This window comes from Accipiter gentilis, chromosome 5 (assembly GCF_929443795.1).
Source record: "Accipiter gentilis chromosome 5, bAccGen1.1, whole genome shotgun sequence".
Lineage (NCBI taxonomy): Eukaryota > Metazoa > Chordata > Aves > Accipitriformes > Accipitridae > Astur > Astur gentilis.
This window is the reverse complement of record NC_064884.1, coordinates 21,393,002-21,410,987: the sequence shown is the minus strand read 5'-3', so window position 1 is coordinate 21,410,987 and position 17,986 is coordinate 21,393,002. Positions and strand designations below refer to the sequence as shown.

Below are 17,986 nucleotides of genomic sequence, written 5' to 3'. Positions count from 1 at the left end.
AGAAAGTCTTTGAGACTAAATACTAGCAGTCGGTTTCTAGCAATTGTTTCTGTACTGCCTAAGAGCATGTGTCATGAACGAAATCCACTGTGTGAGGTACTATGTAAATATAGAAAGGAAAAAAGATGGTTGCCCACACTACAGAAATTAGACATCTATACCACACAGGGTCTCTTCACAGCTTCTCTGTCTCTCAACTGGAGCTTAGTTTGCTGGGCAGTTCATTGATACCATGTGCTAAGGCCATGGGAAGTGACAAGCGTGTTTAACTTTCAGGGGAAAAATGACTCAAAAATATTTCAGGGGATGCAAAAGATGTGCATTTTAGATTTAAATTGGAAGCTGGTTATTGTGTAAATACAGAATGACATGGTTTTATATCTCGGTGCATTCAGGTGATTTACATTGCATGGACTCAGTTCTGCTATGAGGGTGCATTTTTTATCACTACTGGGTTTCGGTTGACAGGCTAAATCGAAATGTGCAGATGTGACTACCCATTACAAGTAACAAACTGTACCAGCCCAATCTGCCCAAGCACAGGCTGCTGCAAGGTGTGCTTAGAAGCATTTTGGCTTATCTAATAGCAGTATCATTTCATCTCCCATGGATTCAGCTGAAGCAGACGCTGTTCCTGATACCTCTGTCCCTGTAATTTGTCAGATCCTCCTGTAGCTTGACAAGCAAGTTCCATTCATCAGCATCACTGCAGGTGCCTGGTACAGGGTAAATAGTCTTTGCTCAATAAGAAGGAGGAGGTCTGAGTGTGGTCCTGGCTGCTGCCTCTCACAGAGGCTTTGACTGGAGGCATGCAAAGATTTTGGAGTGTATATGGGCATATGCATTCCTGAAGTGTTGTCCTTTCTGCTTTGCCAGGCCCCTTGTCTGGACACAGCACAGGTGAGATCCAGCTGAGTACCTGGCCTGTTCCCTCTCCAGTGGATGTGTCTGATGGATTTTGACTCCTCTTCAGAGCCATCACCATATGAAAAAAGAGATGAGCCAGGCTCCTGATCCTGCCTCACTGTAGAGCTACTGAGATGATAAATGAATTCCTGGGGCATGGTTCAACTGCATGTTGCACCAGCTCTAAGCCACTGTAACAGTTGGTGTTAGTGAGCTATGGGTAAATATATATATGGTAATGTATAACGGCAGCAAAGCCTAAGTGTCTGTGCAACTCCATTGTCTGTTATGTTGCAACCAGCATTGCATATGTATAAGACCACTGAAAGGACTTTTGCTGCCATTAGTGAAGCTGGATAGATGGTGTCCCTTGAGGTGCTGGCTTTTCAGATTTGATTGGTGTTTTTCTCCAGATCCATCCCCTTAGCACCTTCTGAATGGAAGAGATGAGTTTGTTCATGAAATGGGCTGCAGGATTTTCATTCCATGAAAACTAATTGGCATCCAAGAATGAAGATAATCCCACTAGCACATCTAATTAGAGGAGAACAATCCTCATACTCCCCGAGCACTCTCCTCTCAATTTAGAAGGAGCTCAGCCACAGAAACTTGCTTGTCATCCTTTGAAGCTCTAGCTTCTAGCATGAGCCAAACGTGTATTTTTTTAAGCGTTTGTATTTGAGAGAATCCAGCAGGATAAATACTGTTTATTCACAGAGTGATAGATTGTCACAACATTATGAGGCATGTATGTCACTGCAATCGAAGTTCTGACTTCGACACATCTGAGAAGGGAGGTTGGGGTGTGCCACTCACAACTGATTGAGTGAAATACACTACCGCCTGCTGTAATCCTGATTTAATGTCATCACATCTCTTTCCTAATCTGAGGGAAGCTCGTGCCAGCTGATGCCTGTCTGTAAAAGTCCATCTGAAGCAACATTGTTTTGAAAATATAGGCTGACTTAATTAACTGTGGGCAAGGAGCATAGATTCTCCCTGGTTTTCTAGTGCTGACAGAAAAGTCTGCGGGATCATGTTTTGAAATCCTGCTCTTGGGTGTTGAAGATGGAATTAGATACGCTCCATCCAATTCTGTCCCTGCTGCTGTCATGGACCTCTTGGGTGACGTCCTGCAAAACTTGCAAATCTTTGTAACCTTGATTCTGATCAAATCTGAAAGCAATAACCTGTGCTCCAATGTAGACCCTGATGTAACTGATGGCAAAACATGCCCTGGCAGCACTTTAACATCTTCTTTTATCAATGGCAAATACAGGATTTCTTGATTCTTCTGGATCAGCCCACACAATGCTGAGGTGAGGCAGCGTTTCAGAGAGATCCGACAAGTCAAATATAAATAAGCCACGCAGCACAAGGAAAACAGCTGTGAAGTCCCAGTGACTGCTGCTGCGGTGCAAGGGATGGATTAGGAGCCCTGAGAGGCAGGGGTGTGTGACTGCTTAATCTCAGCTGTCTGTTCTGCAGCAAGAAGGTTTCTGTAGTGGAGGTTGTACCTACTATCAATAGGACTTGTGCGATACAGGTACAAATACCTTGTAGGTACTAAAATAGCTGGCTATTTTTATTCAGCATCTTTGTATCACTTGCCCCTTTTGACTGTCATATCCAAGGTAAGTATAGCCAGGCACATGCTGGAGTAGAGGAGTTACACAAGGGTAACCAGAGAGTGCTATTTATATGCCTGGGGAAGCAGAGAACGCTTAAAAGGCAAATGTTTCACCTAAAATTCTTTCTCGTGAGCAGCTGAGGTTAAGGCCAGGCTGAATCCTCACACAGACAGGGGAGGACATGGTGGGGGTCTTGGAGCCAGTGAAATTCTTCATAGGCTTTTGAATTGGGCTCTCGACTTCCCACAGTCAAGACTGGTGGTTCCCAAAGAGGCATCTGCCTGTGGAAATGGGCCTTGTATAGGCAGTACGGGAAAGGCATGGAGGAGCGGGAGGTTGAGGAAACAAAGAAAATGTTGCAGTGTTGATTTGCATTTCACGGTGGCCAGGTAACTGGGTTCTATTATTTTGCAGAAACTATAACCTGAATGGAAGGTGAATAAGGTATCTGGCTTTGCCTCCTGGAGTTAATAAAGGCTGTCTTATGAAACAAGCTTCAAATGGAGCTGAAGTTCCTGGCTTCCTTTACATACAAATGAAGCTGCATGTGAGTTTTACTGGAGTGTTGTGTTGTTGTGTCTTGTTTTACATGTTTAAAGGCTATATGATTATAGCAGCCTGGCATTGTTAATACAGAACAATAATAGAGTTAACTACCATTTTGATGTATAGATCCATTGTCCTCCATGAACACTGGCAATTAGAGGGCCATCTGCTTAGCACTGAGAACAAAAAAGAACAACTGAAAAATACACAGGGTTTGGAGAGGGCCCTCTAACAGTTAATGGAAGGAAAAGCAAAACAAGGCCTAGTCTTACAACGTCTTTGCCTGGCTCTGAAGGGAACTGGGGGGAGGGTTCAGACTTGCTCTGTGGAGAGCTCATCATAGCTTGTCATTTGTGCTTTCCAGTCCATCAAAGACTAATTGGGACAGTGGGGTATGTTTGAAAATTATGTAAAACTTGATATTTGTAGGTTTGCTCTGGCTCCCCAGAGCATCATCACAGTAAATAAGAAGTTTGCCTGTGGAGATGGATGCTGAGAGCAGTGATTTCCCCGGTAAAACTCTTGAGGAACACCTTGTGTCATTCATTCACCAGATGACATAAGAATGGGGATGACTTTCGCCGTTCTCTGGTTCTGGGTTTGCTGTGTGCGGGGCGGGGACACACACACACACAATGATTTGAGTGGAAGGGACAGAAACCTTGCATGAAAAAAAGCTGCTGTAACACCTGAAGAGGCTTTGATCGGAAATGGGTTTGGAAATGCAGGAGTGATCTCTTGTGGGAACTGTTCCAGAGGGATGGATTACCGCACCTCCGCCCTGTAGGTAGAGGTTCAGCATCCTCTGACGGTGGGAAAGACCTCGGGATGGTACCGCATCCTCTGAGCCGGAAAAAGGGGCAGGGAGACCCCGCTCCCGCTTTTCTCCTTTCTGAGGGGGTGGCAGGGCGGCGGGATGTAAGAGAGTATTGGGAATATCGGGCGCAGGGCAGGAGGGGAAGATGTGATAGTTGCAAAGGAAGGGAAAACGAGCTCGGCTTTCCCAGCCGGGGAGAAACTTCCCCCGTGCTGGCGAGCCGCGGGGGCCGGGCGGGAGGGGGCGGCCTGCGGGGGCGAGGGGCTTCCGCGGCTGGGGGCGGTGCCGCTGGGGGGTAGAGGAGAGGAGGAGAGGACGGGACGGGGCGGCGGCGGGCGGTGCTGCCCCCGGGGGCTCGCAGTGACGCAGGCTCTCGGCGGCGTCCCCCGCCCGTCTCCTCCACCCCCGCTCCCCCCTTTAAATAGCGGCGAGCCGCCGAGCCGAGCCGAGCGGAGCCGAGCCGAGCATGGGGACGCTGGCGCTGCTCGGCCTCCTGGGGGCCGCCGCCCTGGCAGGTGAGCGGGGTCGCGACCCCCCCCCGAGGGGAGGGCGGCCGTTGAGCTCCCTCAGCGGCGGGTCCGGCGAAGCCCGCCCTCGCCGTGAGGGAGAGGCGAGTGAAAAGCCGCACCGGGCGCGGGGTGGTTTGGGGGGGTGGAGGGGTTTTCCTCTGAAGAGCGCTGCCGGAGGGGTGACGCCATCGGTGGGTATGTGACGTCATGCCCGGCCCGGCGCGAGGGAGGGCCGGAGCCGGAGGAAGGCGCCCCCGCCACAGTGGGGCTCCCGCCGGGCTTCCCGGAGCCGTGCCCCGGCTGCCGGCAGCCCTCTGCTCGCCGCTGCCGGGCGGGCGGCAGCCAGCCTGTGCCCTCGCGCTGTCCGAGGGCCAGTCGGCTGCTTTCGGTTTATTTTTCTCCCTCCGTAGAGTTTCGTTCCGCGAAGCCTTCTCGGTATAATTTTATTCGAGCCGCGCTGCTAGGTTTTTGCCAGCTAGCTCTCAATAGTGGGAGATGATTCTGAAGTAGCAGGTCTGCAGCTTTAACTAACAGAACATTTTCTGGCATGCGGCATTAAATATTAAAACCACGCTGCGAAATGAAGATTAAACGCAAGAGGATGAGGTGATTGCTTGGCTTTATATCTTTTTATGCATACTACACCATTTCTTGAAAGAATCGGTGTCACTCTGAGTTGAATAATTGGACTTTAGTTCTATTAGAGGTCTCCACAAGGAAGCGCTTCTGGGATTTGTACAGAAAGTCTGTAATGAAGTTGGCTACCGTCAAATGCCTTTATTGTAATCAAAGGGGAGGATGGAAGATGGTGGGAGAGACCCCAACCCAGAGAAGCTCACCGGACTTATTCCACAGACCTCATGGGGATTTCTTACCAAATACTTTTTCCTGTTTATGCCCTCAAACAGGTCAGGTACCTCTTAACGTTCCTTTTGGCTCTCTTGCTTTCAAATGTCAGGCAGAATCAATGAACTATAAGTTTGTTTGGGGCTGGGTATCAGTTAAACATTAACTTCAAGAACCTTCTAGTGCTCCTTCTGCATATCAATATACGAAAGTTTCTGTGATCTTTCCTAGGAAGGGTTTTTGCTGTCATTTTGATGAGCAATGGCACTGCACTGAGACATTGGCATTAATGAAACAAAGCCATGTGGGGATTTCATCAGGCACCTGCCAAAAGTTCTGTCCCAATCATGGCAAGCAAACGCCATGTGAATTTGTCTTGCGTTTCTCATCCTTTTTCATTACCTTCATCAGCTCTCAGCACTTCTGCAAAATCAAATAATCTGATTGTAACTACCTGGGCAGATTTGGTTCAGGAGGGGCTTTGTTTTCCTTTGTGGGTCTGTGGTCTGGTTTTTCTGCATGGGCAGGGGAAGGGTTTCCATCTTGGTGTGTGCTCTGACTTTGTTTCTGCAGCAAAACCCTGCAGTTTTACCGTCTGCTGTGTCCCCACAAGCCCAGTGGGTGGGTGCCCTACTGCCTCGGTTGGTGGTGCTGGGGTGATGGCCTGACCCCTTCTGAGCACATGTGGAGAGAAAGGCAGAGGTGTTGGCCAGCCATCTCCAGCTGCCAGGTTGCACGGCCTAGTGCTACCAGCACCGGTGTAAAGTGGGGCATGCTGGATCCCCATGAGGTTCCTATCTCAGCTCTGACAGAGCAGCTGCCTCAATAGGTTATTTCAGACTCTGGAATGGATTGGATACTCATTTTGTTCCTCCAAACAGGTTAATATGACATATGTCCAATACCATTTGTCCAATACCATTCTTCTGACATTGTTAGGATAGCCTAATGCTGCTTCTTTGACTGTGTGTGTCAGTGTTCATCACTAACCGAGCGCTTGCTTAATGGTCATTAATCTGTCTGTAAATCTCCTTGGAGAGATGGGAGCTTGGGAATGACAAGGCAAAGGCAGTGAGTACAACCTGACTTTATATTCCTGCACCACTGACATAGCGCTCGAGAGGCAGCCCAAAGTTGGCATCTTTAATAGCAAAAGACGTTCCAAAGTTTGTTCTGTGCTTTGTCACATCAACTGGGTATAACTCCCAGGAGATGTGCTGTGGCAGCACCACTAAAAGGACAAAATCAGACTTTTGCCCTTGTGTGTGTCGTGATTTCTCATGGGCTGGAGGACCAGAGGAGCCTTGTCAAGAAGAGGCAGTGAAGCGGGTTGTCCCCTCTGCTTACATATAAGTAGTGACTGGGAGCAGCTTGTGCCATGAGAGCAGCATCTCCAACCCCTGTGGGACTGGGAGAATGTCCTTTTAGTGGATAACACTTTTTTTTTTTTTTTTTTTTTTAGTAGAAGGGACTTTGCTGCCAGTCTCCTGCCCCCATGTGTATGCACATCCTTATCTTCTGTGCTCAGATGGAGGATGCAGGCAGGTTAGGCTGCACCGGCGTCAGCATTATGCAGTGTGGTAGTTATTCACGTACTAGGTTAGTAAATAAAGTAGCCTAAAGCCTGACTCAGTCAGCACTGAATGCAAAAGATGGGGGAGAGGGTTGGCTCTGTTAAGCACCATCTCCCACACACACCACCTGGCATTCTGGGGAAATGATGGAGTAGGGATGTAGTGCTATTTTAGGGGAATCCCTTCTGTGCTGTCCTCGTGTGGGTTCTCTTCTCTGATCGCAGTTTTATGCGCAGAGAAGAGACGGGGGCTGGAGAAGCACATTCCTACATGCGTGTTTTGGGGAGCAAAAATAGAGGACAGTAGAAATATCAAGAGAGTTATTATTGTATTGTGTTCAGTTATTACACACAGAGTCAGTGCTCAAGAGGATGTCTGCTTCCTCTGCAGACACAGAAAAGAAAAGTTTTGCAGCTTTCAATAGTACAAGTCTACATGCTCCTGTCTGCTCTGCAGGAAACTTCCTTGGGGCAGTGTTAGTTTTTCTTACGCTGTAAGGTAAACTGACCCCCTTTGTCTCCATAATCTGCTCTGTGTTCATCTGTTACAGAAGATCTCTCACTGTCCCAACCAAGCAGTATTGCAGAGAGGGTGATAGATGTATTTAAGACTATCCTGACTTGTGCAAGAACTTCAGAACTGCACCCCAAGCTGTACATTTGTGTACTGTGATTATATACGATGTGGTAAGCCTGTGAAGCCAGGATACAATAAACCTTGTTTCTACGTACTAGTGTGTGGCTGGCAGACTTGCTTAACTTCACTTCTGCAAATCTCACGGTGGATGAGAATTGACATGGTTTATTAATAATGCACAGCAGCCAAGCTCGTTAACCAGCTGGAGACATATGGCAGCAGTGATGGCCAAATAAAGCAGCATGGAGGTTTCATTTGCAACTGCATCTTTCCAAAAGCAAATACCTTGGACCAGGTATAGTAGAACTGGTGCAAGGAAGGTGTTAATTACCCCTCGTGTCCTCAGGACAGAGAGAGAGAGAGGGAGAGAGAGAGAGGGGTTGTGCAGCTTCCTTCCAGAGTAGTGTTTTCCACTGGGATTTTTATTTTTTTTGCTTATTTCTTGGGGTGATAACGAACCACTTGGTGAGTTGAAATTTTCCTGTCCCTTCTGGCTCTGTCCTTCCCTCAAGGAGCTGCCTCATATCCAAGCGAGACAGGATGTCTCTGGTAGGATTGGGACAGTAGTTGCTTTAAAGCCTTGAAGAATGGTCTTCTATTCTATGTGGTGGTGGGGCAGCCGGAGCCCCTTGCAGAAGCCAAAAGGTTCATGGGGTGCAAAACAGGCCTTGCTTGTTTCCTGGGTTTTTTTTTACCACCAAATGGGTACAACTACGTGAAGATCTGACTTGCAGTAAAGCTCCGGTCTTGGAATTTAAGTATTGCTTTCTATTTTTTGGTGTATGTTCTTTTTGTGCTAGAAATGTCGACCTGCCTCTTCTCTTGTGCTAGGCTGCAACTTTACATTACTTTTCCATCCTGAATAAAAAAAACTGTAATGCAAAATGTGTCCGGTTTACTGACCTGCCAACCCAAAACTCAAGCCATCTCATCAGCCCAATTTGAGTGAAGACTCCTGTCAGTGATGCTTGTTGCTAGGATTAATGAGTTTGTAATAATTTGTTTTTCTTCTAGGTGTCAGTGCAGTTCCAGTGGAAAAAGACCATATTGAAGAAATGGTGAGTAGTTGTATGTCAAAGCAGATTTCAGAAAATATCATCTCTCCATGTTTTGTCTCTAAACTCTCAGGGTAATGTTTTTTTTTCCTAAGGGTTAACTCTTAAGAGATCATAGGTGATGTGGAACTGAGAGTCCCTTTAGCTGTCAGAAGATACCTGCATGCACTTCAGTACATTTGATGAAAATGAAAGCTGGCTTACTGTGTCAGTATGGTACTTTTGAAACTCTACGTTGTACAGTTGCCCAAAAAATTATCTGAAATTTTATTTGATAGTACACGTTATTGGACTGTAAAAAGTGAGATGGCAAATTTGAAGAAAGATGAAATACCTACAGTTACCAACTATGTAACAGACTTTCTAATGCAGTCCTCCCATCTCCTGCTTTGGAAAGAGATTCTTAACCTGTTTGATTAAATAAAAGCCATTAGCTGCTTTCAGTACCTGTAACCTGACATCAGACTCTCTCCACTGGTTGATACTGTGATCATTTAGATTAGTAAACACCTGGTAATAACTAAAAACAGTTAAAAGACAAATGGCTATATAAATGTTTTATTGTCTCCTCCCATCCAGCTGCCCAAATTGTGAGCCTGAGACTCTTGTACCCCTGACGATCTGAGCACTCGCCTCGCAACCAACAACTTCAACATTTGAAAATCATTTTGCATGAATTTGTACAGAAGAGCTACTTTGGTAGCACTTAGGATTAGAGGAGGTTGTGTGACTTTCCTAAATGATTAAATTTTCTCTGCTTCCAGAAGAATATCCAGTTGAATGTTAAGCACTAAAAGAGGCAGGGCTTACAGCACACACACATGAAAAACTGTGCAGCATGTCACTTAAAGAGGGTATAAAGGTGGTTTTGGTTTATTGTCAATCCAAGCAATACTTCTGGTAACACCTTTGCAGCATCCTCATTTGGACAGATCCTATAGGATGATCCTAATCTTTTGAACATGTGTTGTGTTGGTTATTTTTTTTGTAAGGCGCTGTTACCACATGTTGTTTGACTCTCTTTTGTACTGAATAGGGTATTTTAATATTTAAAAATGTACAAAAGGAGCCTGTTCCCTATTGAAACAAAAGGGGAGATAAAAAGAGCTAATGCCTATCCTCTTAATGGTATGGGAGTGAGAAGCAAAGCACTTGTTGCCCAAATGCACAGGAAGTTGTGGTAGAGCTGGGGATTACTCAAAACTCATAAAATATTAGCCTGAATTATTATCCTAAACTAGCTTTCCTCACTAACTGGGTCAGAAGTAGGATTTCCATTTTTGCCATGAGAATTTTTTCTCCTATTTTGTTTCTTCCAGGTAACACGGTGCATAGTGGAAGTTCTGTCCAATGCTTTGTCTAAGCCAAATGCACTACCAATTAATCCTGAATGCAAAGAAATCTTGAAGAAGAGTAAGTACAACATTATCTGTACTTGTGAAAGGAAGTTGGTAGATGGATTCTCTCTTGTGTTGGAGCTGGTGAACTGTTACTTCAGCCCGTGTGAAACTGGTGCCTCCAAATTTCAGTGTCAGATTCTGATTTCCTTCTGTTTAGTCTGACTTGCTCAAAGAGCAAACAGCCTGACCTGGTAATTGTCAGGGATTCTTGGCTAACACGTGTGGCTCTCTACTTAAGCCATCTGGAGAGTCTGAGAGGACTAGAGAAGCAATTTAGGTAGCCTGAGAGGTCAACAAATGTGACCGTGTTTGGACCACATGTTGAATGCATCCCAGAGCATAAGAACTGGCCTCAAATAACTGCCACTTAAATCAACGAGGTTCCTGCACCTGCTAGCAACTGAATCCATGCCCAGCTCAGGAGAGGGAAGTCTTTTGCTAAGCCCAGAAAGGATTAAATTTGTGGTACTGATTTCAGAGGTCTGGCGATGTGTGCTGAAAGCTCCATGTGGGAGTGGTCATTTCAGATGAGCTCATTCCTACAGCATGGTGCTTAGCTGCCTCGATGTTGAGGTGTAAGCCTGTTTGCATGTTCAATTACTGTCTGTAAGTGAAGTGTGGTTAAGTTTGACGCTGTGCCAAACTGCAGAACACACATCTTTCTTTTCTGCCCAGTTAAATTTATTTGATTACAGAAGAATAAAAAGGCTCTTGAACTTACCTGCCAGCAGGAAGCAATAATGAAACCCATCTGTCTCCTGCTTGTTTATAGAGGGAATAATGCATGGCCCTAATACAGTGATCAGAAAAGGGTGGATTTGGGCCTTTATGAATACATATATTTGTATCTAACTTGGTCCCAAATTTCTAGGAGATGCTGAATGCCATCAGGCTTTGTTTATGACATTGTTAATTTCAGAAAAAACCTGTATATTTGCCATATTTTGGAAAATGAAAAGACACTTACTGGAAAGAGGGTAAGGACCATATTTTTTGACAGATCGCCTCCAAGAATATTGGATAATGAGAAGCTTTTCAGAAATAATGAGCTATTTTTAAATCTGTGCAGCTATTGTCTGAAAACTTTTAGTTTGTGATCTATTTCTGATGTTACTCAGACACAAGTGGAAATATACTGTTACCATTGTGGTCAGAGTCAGACTTGCATTGAGCATTTTGGAAATAGTGGAAGGAGCATGATTTGATTAAACTTAACTATTGCAAAGTAACAGACTTCCTTTTTTTTCAGTCAACTTAGAACTTTTAAAATTTGCTAAAAGCCCTGGGTATTTTGGAGTAGCTTGAAATAGATGGTTGTCTTTTTTGTGAATAAGCGTATGTGATGGATAAGGTCTGAAATTCAAAGAACTGAACACAAATCCAGATCCCATTGATTTTTAATGGGAATGAGAGTTAATTTAATTCAAAACTAAAAATGTGATAACAAACCAAGAAAAAAGCCAAATAGGAAAAATTATTCTGGAAATTTCAGTGGAACTTTTAAAATGCCTAATTAAATGAAAATTAGTTAAGGCTTTTCCAGGCAAACATATAAAATAATAGAAAATTACTAATTTTAAAAGCAGAATTAAAAAATTAATTCTGTCCAAACCTTCTTGCTACTTTGGGAAGCCAGTTATCTATTTAAACTGAAATAATGCTTCAGTGGAGAGTTGGATTACTTCATTATGCTGCTTTTGTTATTGTAGGTGATAGAAATGACAGAGAGAGAAGTGAAAACAAACAACTTGAAGTGAGGCATTTGAAAGACCTAGCAGAGATTGAAAAACATCATACTGGGAGTGTGGAGAAAGAACAAAGTCAGGCAGAAGGGGAATCTAAAAAGTACATGAAAGGAAGTGATGAGGAGAAGCTTGGTCACAAGGAAGGTAAAAGCAAGGAAGAGGAGGATGGACTCCACACACCAATTCGAGAAGAGAGACTTCATACAGAAGAAAAGAAACACTATCAGGAAACTGGACAAGAGGAGGAGAAGAGCTACCACAGTGAAGAAGAAAGCCAAGAGAGCAAGCGTCATGACGAAGAGGTAGAGCATGCTGTTCTCAACAAGAAGTCCCACTCTGGAGGCACAAGCAGAGAGGAGTTCCCTGATGGGAATGATCAGCACCCCATGGGCCACTGGCACTCGGAGGGGGGAATGCAGAGCCCAAAAAGAATCCATGAAGGTGAAGAGGGAGAGGCAGAGGAAGAAAGAAGTGAAAAATACCACCATGAGTCTAAGGAACGTGATTTCTCCCATCAGCAAGAGCATGAAGAATTGGCTGAGAGTGAAGAAACGGAGGAGGAAAAGCAACCCTACAAACCCAAACGTTATCGTGGGAAGCATAGAATGGGTGACTTCTCTGAAAAGAAGAGGGGCCATGGTGGTGAGAAAGAGGAACTAGCTGAGGAGTCAAACACAGAGGAGGCCTATCTCTGGGACAAGAGGAACCATCATCAGAAACATCATGAAGAATCTGAGCAGCAGCACAAGGAGAAGAGTGGTTATCGTGGGAGGCATGGGTCTGAAGAGGTGGAGGAGAAGAAGCATGCAGGCCAGGAAAGTGAGTACAGAGAAAGGTGGCAGCAGAGTGAAGAGAGCAGTGAAGAAGAAAACAAGAGGCATCGCCACAGTGAAGAAAGTAATGAGAAATGGCACGAGGAGAGGAGACACCGTGATGGATCACATGAGGCAAGGAGGCAGCATTCTGAGGGAAGGATGTATCTTGGAGATGAAAGTGAGGAAGAGCTGGATAGGTATCTCGGTGGTGGCAGGAAGGAGGAGCAGCATCATGCTGGGGGGAGATACCGCTTGTGGAGCAATGAAGATGCAGGGTCACAGAAAGCGTACACTCAAGAGAGCAAAGTGCAGGCCAGAAGACACTACACCACTAAGGACAGTGTAGAGCAACAGCGCTACCCTGGCAGCAGTGAGGAGGAGGAGGACGTAGAAAAGAAGCATCACAGCAGTAATCAGCTGGAAAACAAAGAGGAGAATATGGAGGAGGGAAGATACGCAGAGGGGCAAGAGTACGCAAGCCATCTCCCTGCAGAGAATGAGAAGAGGACTGTGGTGTCCTACAGCCCTTTCTACCCACTGCTGTGGTGGAAAAGCCGGCACTTTCAGAAAAGGGACAGCCCAGGAGAGCAGCTTCTGGAGGGCAAAGAGGAAAGCAGGCCCACTCTGAATGAGAAGAGCCTTTTCCCTGAATATAATGACTATGACTGGTGGGAGAAAAAGCAAATCCTAAGTGCTCTGAACCATGGACGCATTGACAAGAGGAGTCTTGGCAAAAAGAACAGATACGATATGAAAAGGCAGTACAACAAGATGGATCAACTTGCACAACTTCTGAATTACAGGAAGAAATCAGCTGAATTCCCAGAATTGTACAATTCTGGAGAAGACATGAAAAAACGCCACATAATTGGGAATGACATAAGAAGTCTGAGCCAGAGGCCTCTGACAGAAGAGGAGGTATGTGTACAGGTGTTTCTCTGAAAAGCTAGGGGAAGCTGACTTTACATGTGCATTTCTAAATCCATTCCCAAGGCAGCTGGTAAACTGTGCATGGAAAAACACAAACAAGATTAAGTCACGTCAAGAGCCAGATCTTCAGTGATTTAAAAATCTGCTTTCTTTGAATGAATTCAGTGGAACTAACCCAGGGCATAGTTCGTAAAGACAATGTGCATCATCGTTAGCTTCTGTCTGCTGCAGGACAGGAAGAGAAAGGAGATTTTTTTTTCCTCTTTGGGCCCTACCTCTCCCTTTAGGGTCTTGCATACTAATATAACAAAAGATGCCTGTTGCAGCAGGAGCAGAGAGGTAATTGGAAGCACCACTTGGTCTGTCATGTTGTTTAAAAGGTACAGCTGAAAACTAAGTTGAACATTCAGAGTGAAATTCAGCTGTCCGTGGCTTCCTGGCTTTAATGCAGAGCGGAACCTGGCTTGCACTTGTAAGCCTGATTTGTGCATGTAGTTCCCATGTATGTGAATCATTTTCTTGTTGGACTTCCTGTTCTGCATCACTGTTCAGGAGAAATGAGTCTACACCCATCAGCTACATGCTCCTCATGTATGTCATGGTATATCTATGGCACAGAGCTGGGCTGGGAGCAGTGGAGGTTTAATACTAATTTATATAGAGTTTAAATTGTGTTAGCAAGTCATCATAATAGACAAGAATTAGCTGCATAATTCCCCCCCCCAGCATCTGGTACTGTGGAGGTGTTCCTCTTGTTGCACCCTGTGCTTGTTGTGCGTCATAAGCCTGAACCACCGTGATCATAAGGTTATGGCCTCCTAAGGGACCTTCACTTGGGCAGAAGTGACTGCATGCTGGAGGGGGTGGCAGCTGTAAGATAGCAGGAGGTTGCTACTAGATAATGGAGCTTTAAAGCTGCTAGAAAGATCAAGCTGTAATGAGGGCAAGCTCTCAGAATGAGTATTTTGATACTTTCCCCAGCCCTAATTCAGTTAAAAGCAGGAAAGCGCACAAATCTCTGAAGTGTGTGTTGCACTGCTGTTAACACCCCTTACCCCATCAATCTGCCCAGGGGCCAGTAAGTAGCAGGAGATGTCTGCCTCAGAAATGGTCTTTGTCTCTCATTTTCATGGAACACAACATTTGCTAACATTTGATGTGTAAAATGCTCTATGTTTTCACAGGAAAAAGAACTGGAAAACCTGGCCACTATGGATTTGGAGCTGCAGAAAATAGCTGAGAAGTTTAATGACAACAGGAGAGGCTGAAGATCTGCTTTGGCATTTCAAAGCTAGGTGTAGCTGTACTCAAAATACCTGTATTTTGTGGTAAATTCACTGTCACTGGATTGTTGTTTGCCCTAAAACCAGGAAATACTATTTGTTGTCCACTATAGTGTAGTGATTTATACAGCTGAAAATGTCTTTAATTTGCTATTATGCTATTGAGATCTGAATAGCATGAATTTTAGTATTATAACCTTTCATGCAAGGCAGGTATTTTTAATATGCTTGTGAAAATAATTGTGCTAGTGCTCTTCAGAAATGTATTTGTCTGAGTTTGAAATAATAAAAAAACATTGATCTTGGGCCAAACTTTCTCCTTGCTTATTAGACTGATTGGGTTATTTCAAAGTAAGCTGTATCAGATGGATAGATTGTGTACAGAATGTTGGCTTGTGGTTCACCAATATTTTTTCAAAATTACAAGGACCCTATCTGTGCCTTTTATGTGCCAGTTAGCAAGAGCACAAGAGGTAAGAAGGTGTTGGGAATTGGCTTGATGAAAAAGGACATGGGTCTACAGAAAAGTTGTGTGAGCAGAGTTCTGTGTGAAAGAATGTCAGTTTGAGCAGCAAGACTAGGCCTTGGCTGAAAATAGCTGGCTTTGCTGGTATCAGGAGAAAAACAACAGCTGGTCTCGCTGTTATCAGGAGAAAGACAGGGACGGTGTGACTTTGGCATAACTTCATAAATAACTTTTGAAGAAGTTCCCATGAGAAAGTTACAGAACATGCATAGCTGCAAATCACAAGTGGGTGTGTTCTAGTAATGAATAAACATTAGCAATGTACCAATCATATTAGGACTAGTAGGCATAATTATCACAAACTGTATAAATATGAGCTATCCGTGCAAATAAAGTTGAATCACTTCTGTCACTCATATTGGGTCGACTTATGTGCATTCCTCCGCCACACCAACAAGAAGGAATGCCAATTAATGTGCTCTGGTAACTCAGAAATGGCCTGCGAATTATTTAGTTCTGGAAGTTAGTCATTAAAGAAGCAAAGAGGTTGCAACACTAAATGGATGCTTGTCAATTTGGAAAGCACGTGGTGCTTCAGAATCAATGTGTTATGTAGTGGATTGGTTTTACCACTTACTCAGACTAAGTAGTCCCATTAATTTTATCACCTACCAAACATGCTTGGCTAACATGTTCTTTCTGCCTACTACAGGCAAGCAGGTCCTGGAGAGAAGTGTTGCAGAGCCCGTGTGCTGCATTGGAGCAGGGCTGATCTTGTGCCAAGGCGAGTTTCTCAGCAGCCAGCGAGGTGGGGGCAGGATGGGCTCTGTGTACTAAATGGTATGATGCCTTACGTGAGCAAGTGGTGTGTGGAAGGAGCCATTTGGTAATCTTACGACACTATGAAGCAGTAAAAGAAATGATCCCATAATCAGTTTCAGTTACTCCAAATATCGGGTTCAATTTAATTAAACTTACCCAAATGTGTTTTTTAAAGACTTTCTGCTGTGACAGTATCTTCAGTTACTTGTATAATACCACACACAGGAGAGAAGTGCTATACAGAGAATTCAGCTGAGTCACATTATTAGTAATGTGCAGTACCTACCATCTCAGCTTAACCCATTTAATCCACCTGTTCATTAAAACACAAACACACTCTCTAATTAACTGTAAGGCAGTATGAACTGAAAATATTCAGTGTGCTACTGATCCTTGAACTGTGTGAGCATGTCTATGCTTAGGGATTTTGGTAAGACCACTCAAATGTTTCATCTTGTTTGGTTAAGGTACATGAAGATTGAATCTTGGCTCAAAGAAGTTGACAGAATTTTGACTTCAGTAGGATCATGGTTTCACCAGACTTCCAGCAACAGTAAGGAAAGTTAGAAAGTGTTCCAGCTGCAGAAATACTTTGCTGTCTTCAAATTCTAAGACTCTCCCTTTTAAAATTTAGAATACCCTACAATAAGTATTGCAGCATGGTACTTTTTTTCCCCCCAGCTGGTGTGAGAGAAAGCATGTCTGTGAGTACGTAAATAGCTAAAAGCAAATAGCGTTAATTGTAGCACAGAAAACCTAAATTGTTCAAGTATGCAACTTCAGTAATTTTTTTTAAAAGCTAGGGTTATGCAAATACGCATTCATGAATCAGCAATGTTCTGCTTAAAAACATGTCCCTTGAAAGACTTTAAAACCAAATATCATTCAATAGCTTTCAAGAGCGTTGTGACAGCCCTTTTATCTGTCATCTTTCTCTGTTCTGCTTGTGTTGCTCTGCGGGGCTGACACCATGTAGCTATTTTGACTGCTCCTTGCCCTTGACTGTTCTATTTTTATCTACACATTTGCATTGCCTGTTCAAGCTTTTTTTAAAAAAAACAGTTTTCCAATACAATTTACACTAATTTACATTATTTAAAGGCAAAGTGCGTGCTTTTGGCATTGAAGTTAGGTGGTACAATTTAAAACAAGTATTGGTGTATTAAGATGCATAACCTTGTTCCAGGAAATCAAATGAAGCAGAAATGGTGGTTTTGGCTTCTGAAAAAGCATTGTCTCGCTTCTGGCTCATGCACCCCTGGATAATGGTAAAGTTGATATGTAGAGTAAAACACAGGAATGGAAAGCTTGGTAACTACTAGAAATATTGCTATTTTCAGCAAATTTGCATAGTGAAGGCAGTTTTGTGTTCTGCTTTGTGACTGAAGAGGAATAAAAACAGGTACCAAGTGACTTATAAGCATGGTGATACCTTTGCCTGGCGAAGCCCAGACCCGCCAAAGACCCACAGTGCACAGGCTTGAGCGTTTCAGTTGGCTGGTGAGATTGGGTGTTGCCAACTGTTGGAGGAAGGCTGAAGTTCCTCTGAGGTGTAAACAGCACCTCACTGGGCAGATTTCAAGCTTGGACGAGTACTTCAGGAGACACAAATGTGGCCAGACATAGACAATGCACTCATTTCCAGACCACAAAGTAGCAACTGCTCTTTTTCTGACAGAAGGTGCCCATTTGAAGCTGTAGGCAAGTTTTTGAAAGAGTGTCTACAAAATTTGAAGGCAGCCACTATTCAGCTAAGGTGACTGTAACCACAGCTGAGACAGACAGGTCTGATGAGCACTCGCGCTGTGAGGTAATGTGCCATCCCAGCGATAGCCCTTCATACAGCAAATATGCCTGTGTGGGGGATGTTGGCTTTTCAGGCTGTCCACCCAAACCCAGGTCTCTGCTCTTTCAGAAGGGTGGCTTCTGCAGAACTCAGTAGTCAAAATATTAATCCTGCCTTAAGGACTCCACCTCTGGTTTAATACCCACTCCTTCCCCATTC

General features: G+C 44.3%; 1 protein-coding gene across 3 annotated transcripts in view; it reads left to right on the top strand.

Moving 5' to 3' along the window:
- The window catches only part of CHGB (chromogranin B), a 32,358-nt gene extending 17,364 nt beyond the window's left edge, over window positions 1–14,994 (top strand). Inside the window, exons 4-10 of one of the 3 annotated variants that reach the window (XM_049800785.1) lie at window positions 877–1,126; window positions 2,186–2,452; window positions 2,952–3,084; window positions 8,480–8,523; window positions 9,840–9,933; window positions 11,630–13,398; window positions 14,595–14,994. In XM_049800785.1, the coding sequence (XP_049656742.1) occupies window positions 8,521–8,523; window positions 9,840–9,933; window positions 11,630–13,398; window positions 14,595–14,678 (1,950 nt within the window). In that variant the 5' untranslated portion in view covers window positions 877–1,126; window positions 2,186–2,452; window positions 2,952–3,084; window positions 8,480–8,520 and the 3' untranslated portion in view covers window positions 14,679–14,994. Of the gene's footprint in view, window positions 1–876; window positions 2,453–2,951; window positions 3,085–4,231; window positions 4,416–8,479; window positions 8,524–9,839; window positions 9,934–11,629; window positions 13,399–14,594 lie in introns of those variants that run through there. The other 2 variants (XM_049800786.1, XM_049800784.1) reach the window with 2 other exon arrangements.
- The last annotated feature ends 2,992 nt before the right edge of the window (window positions 14,995–17,986 follow it).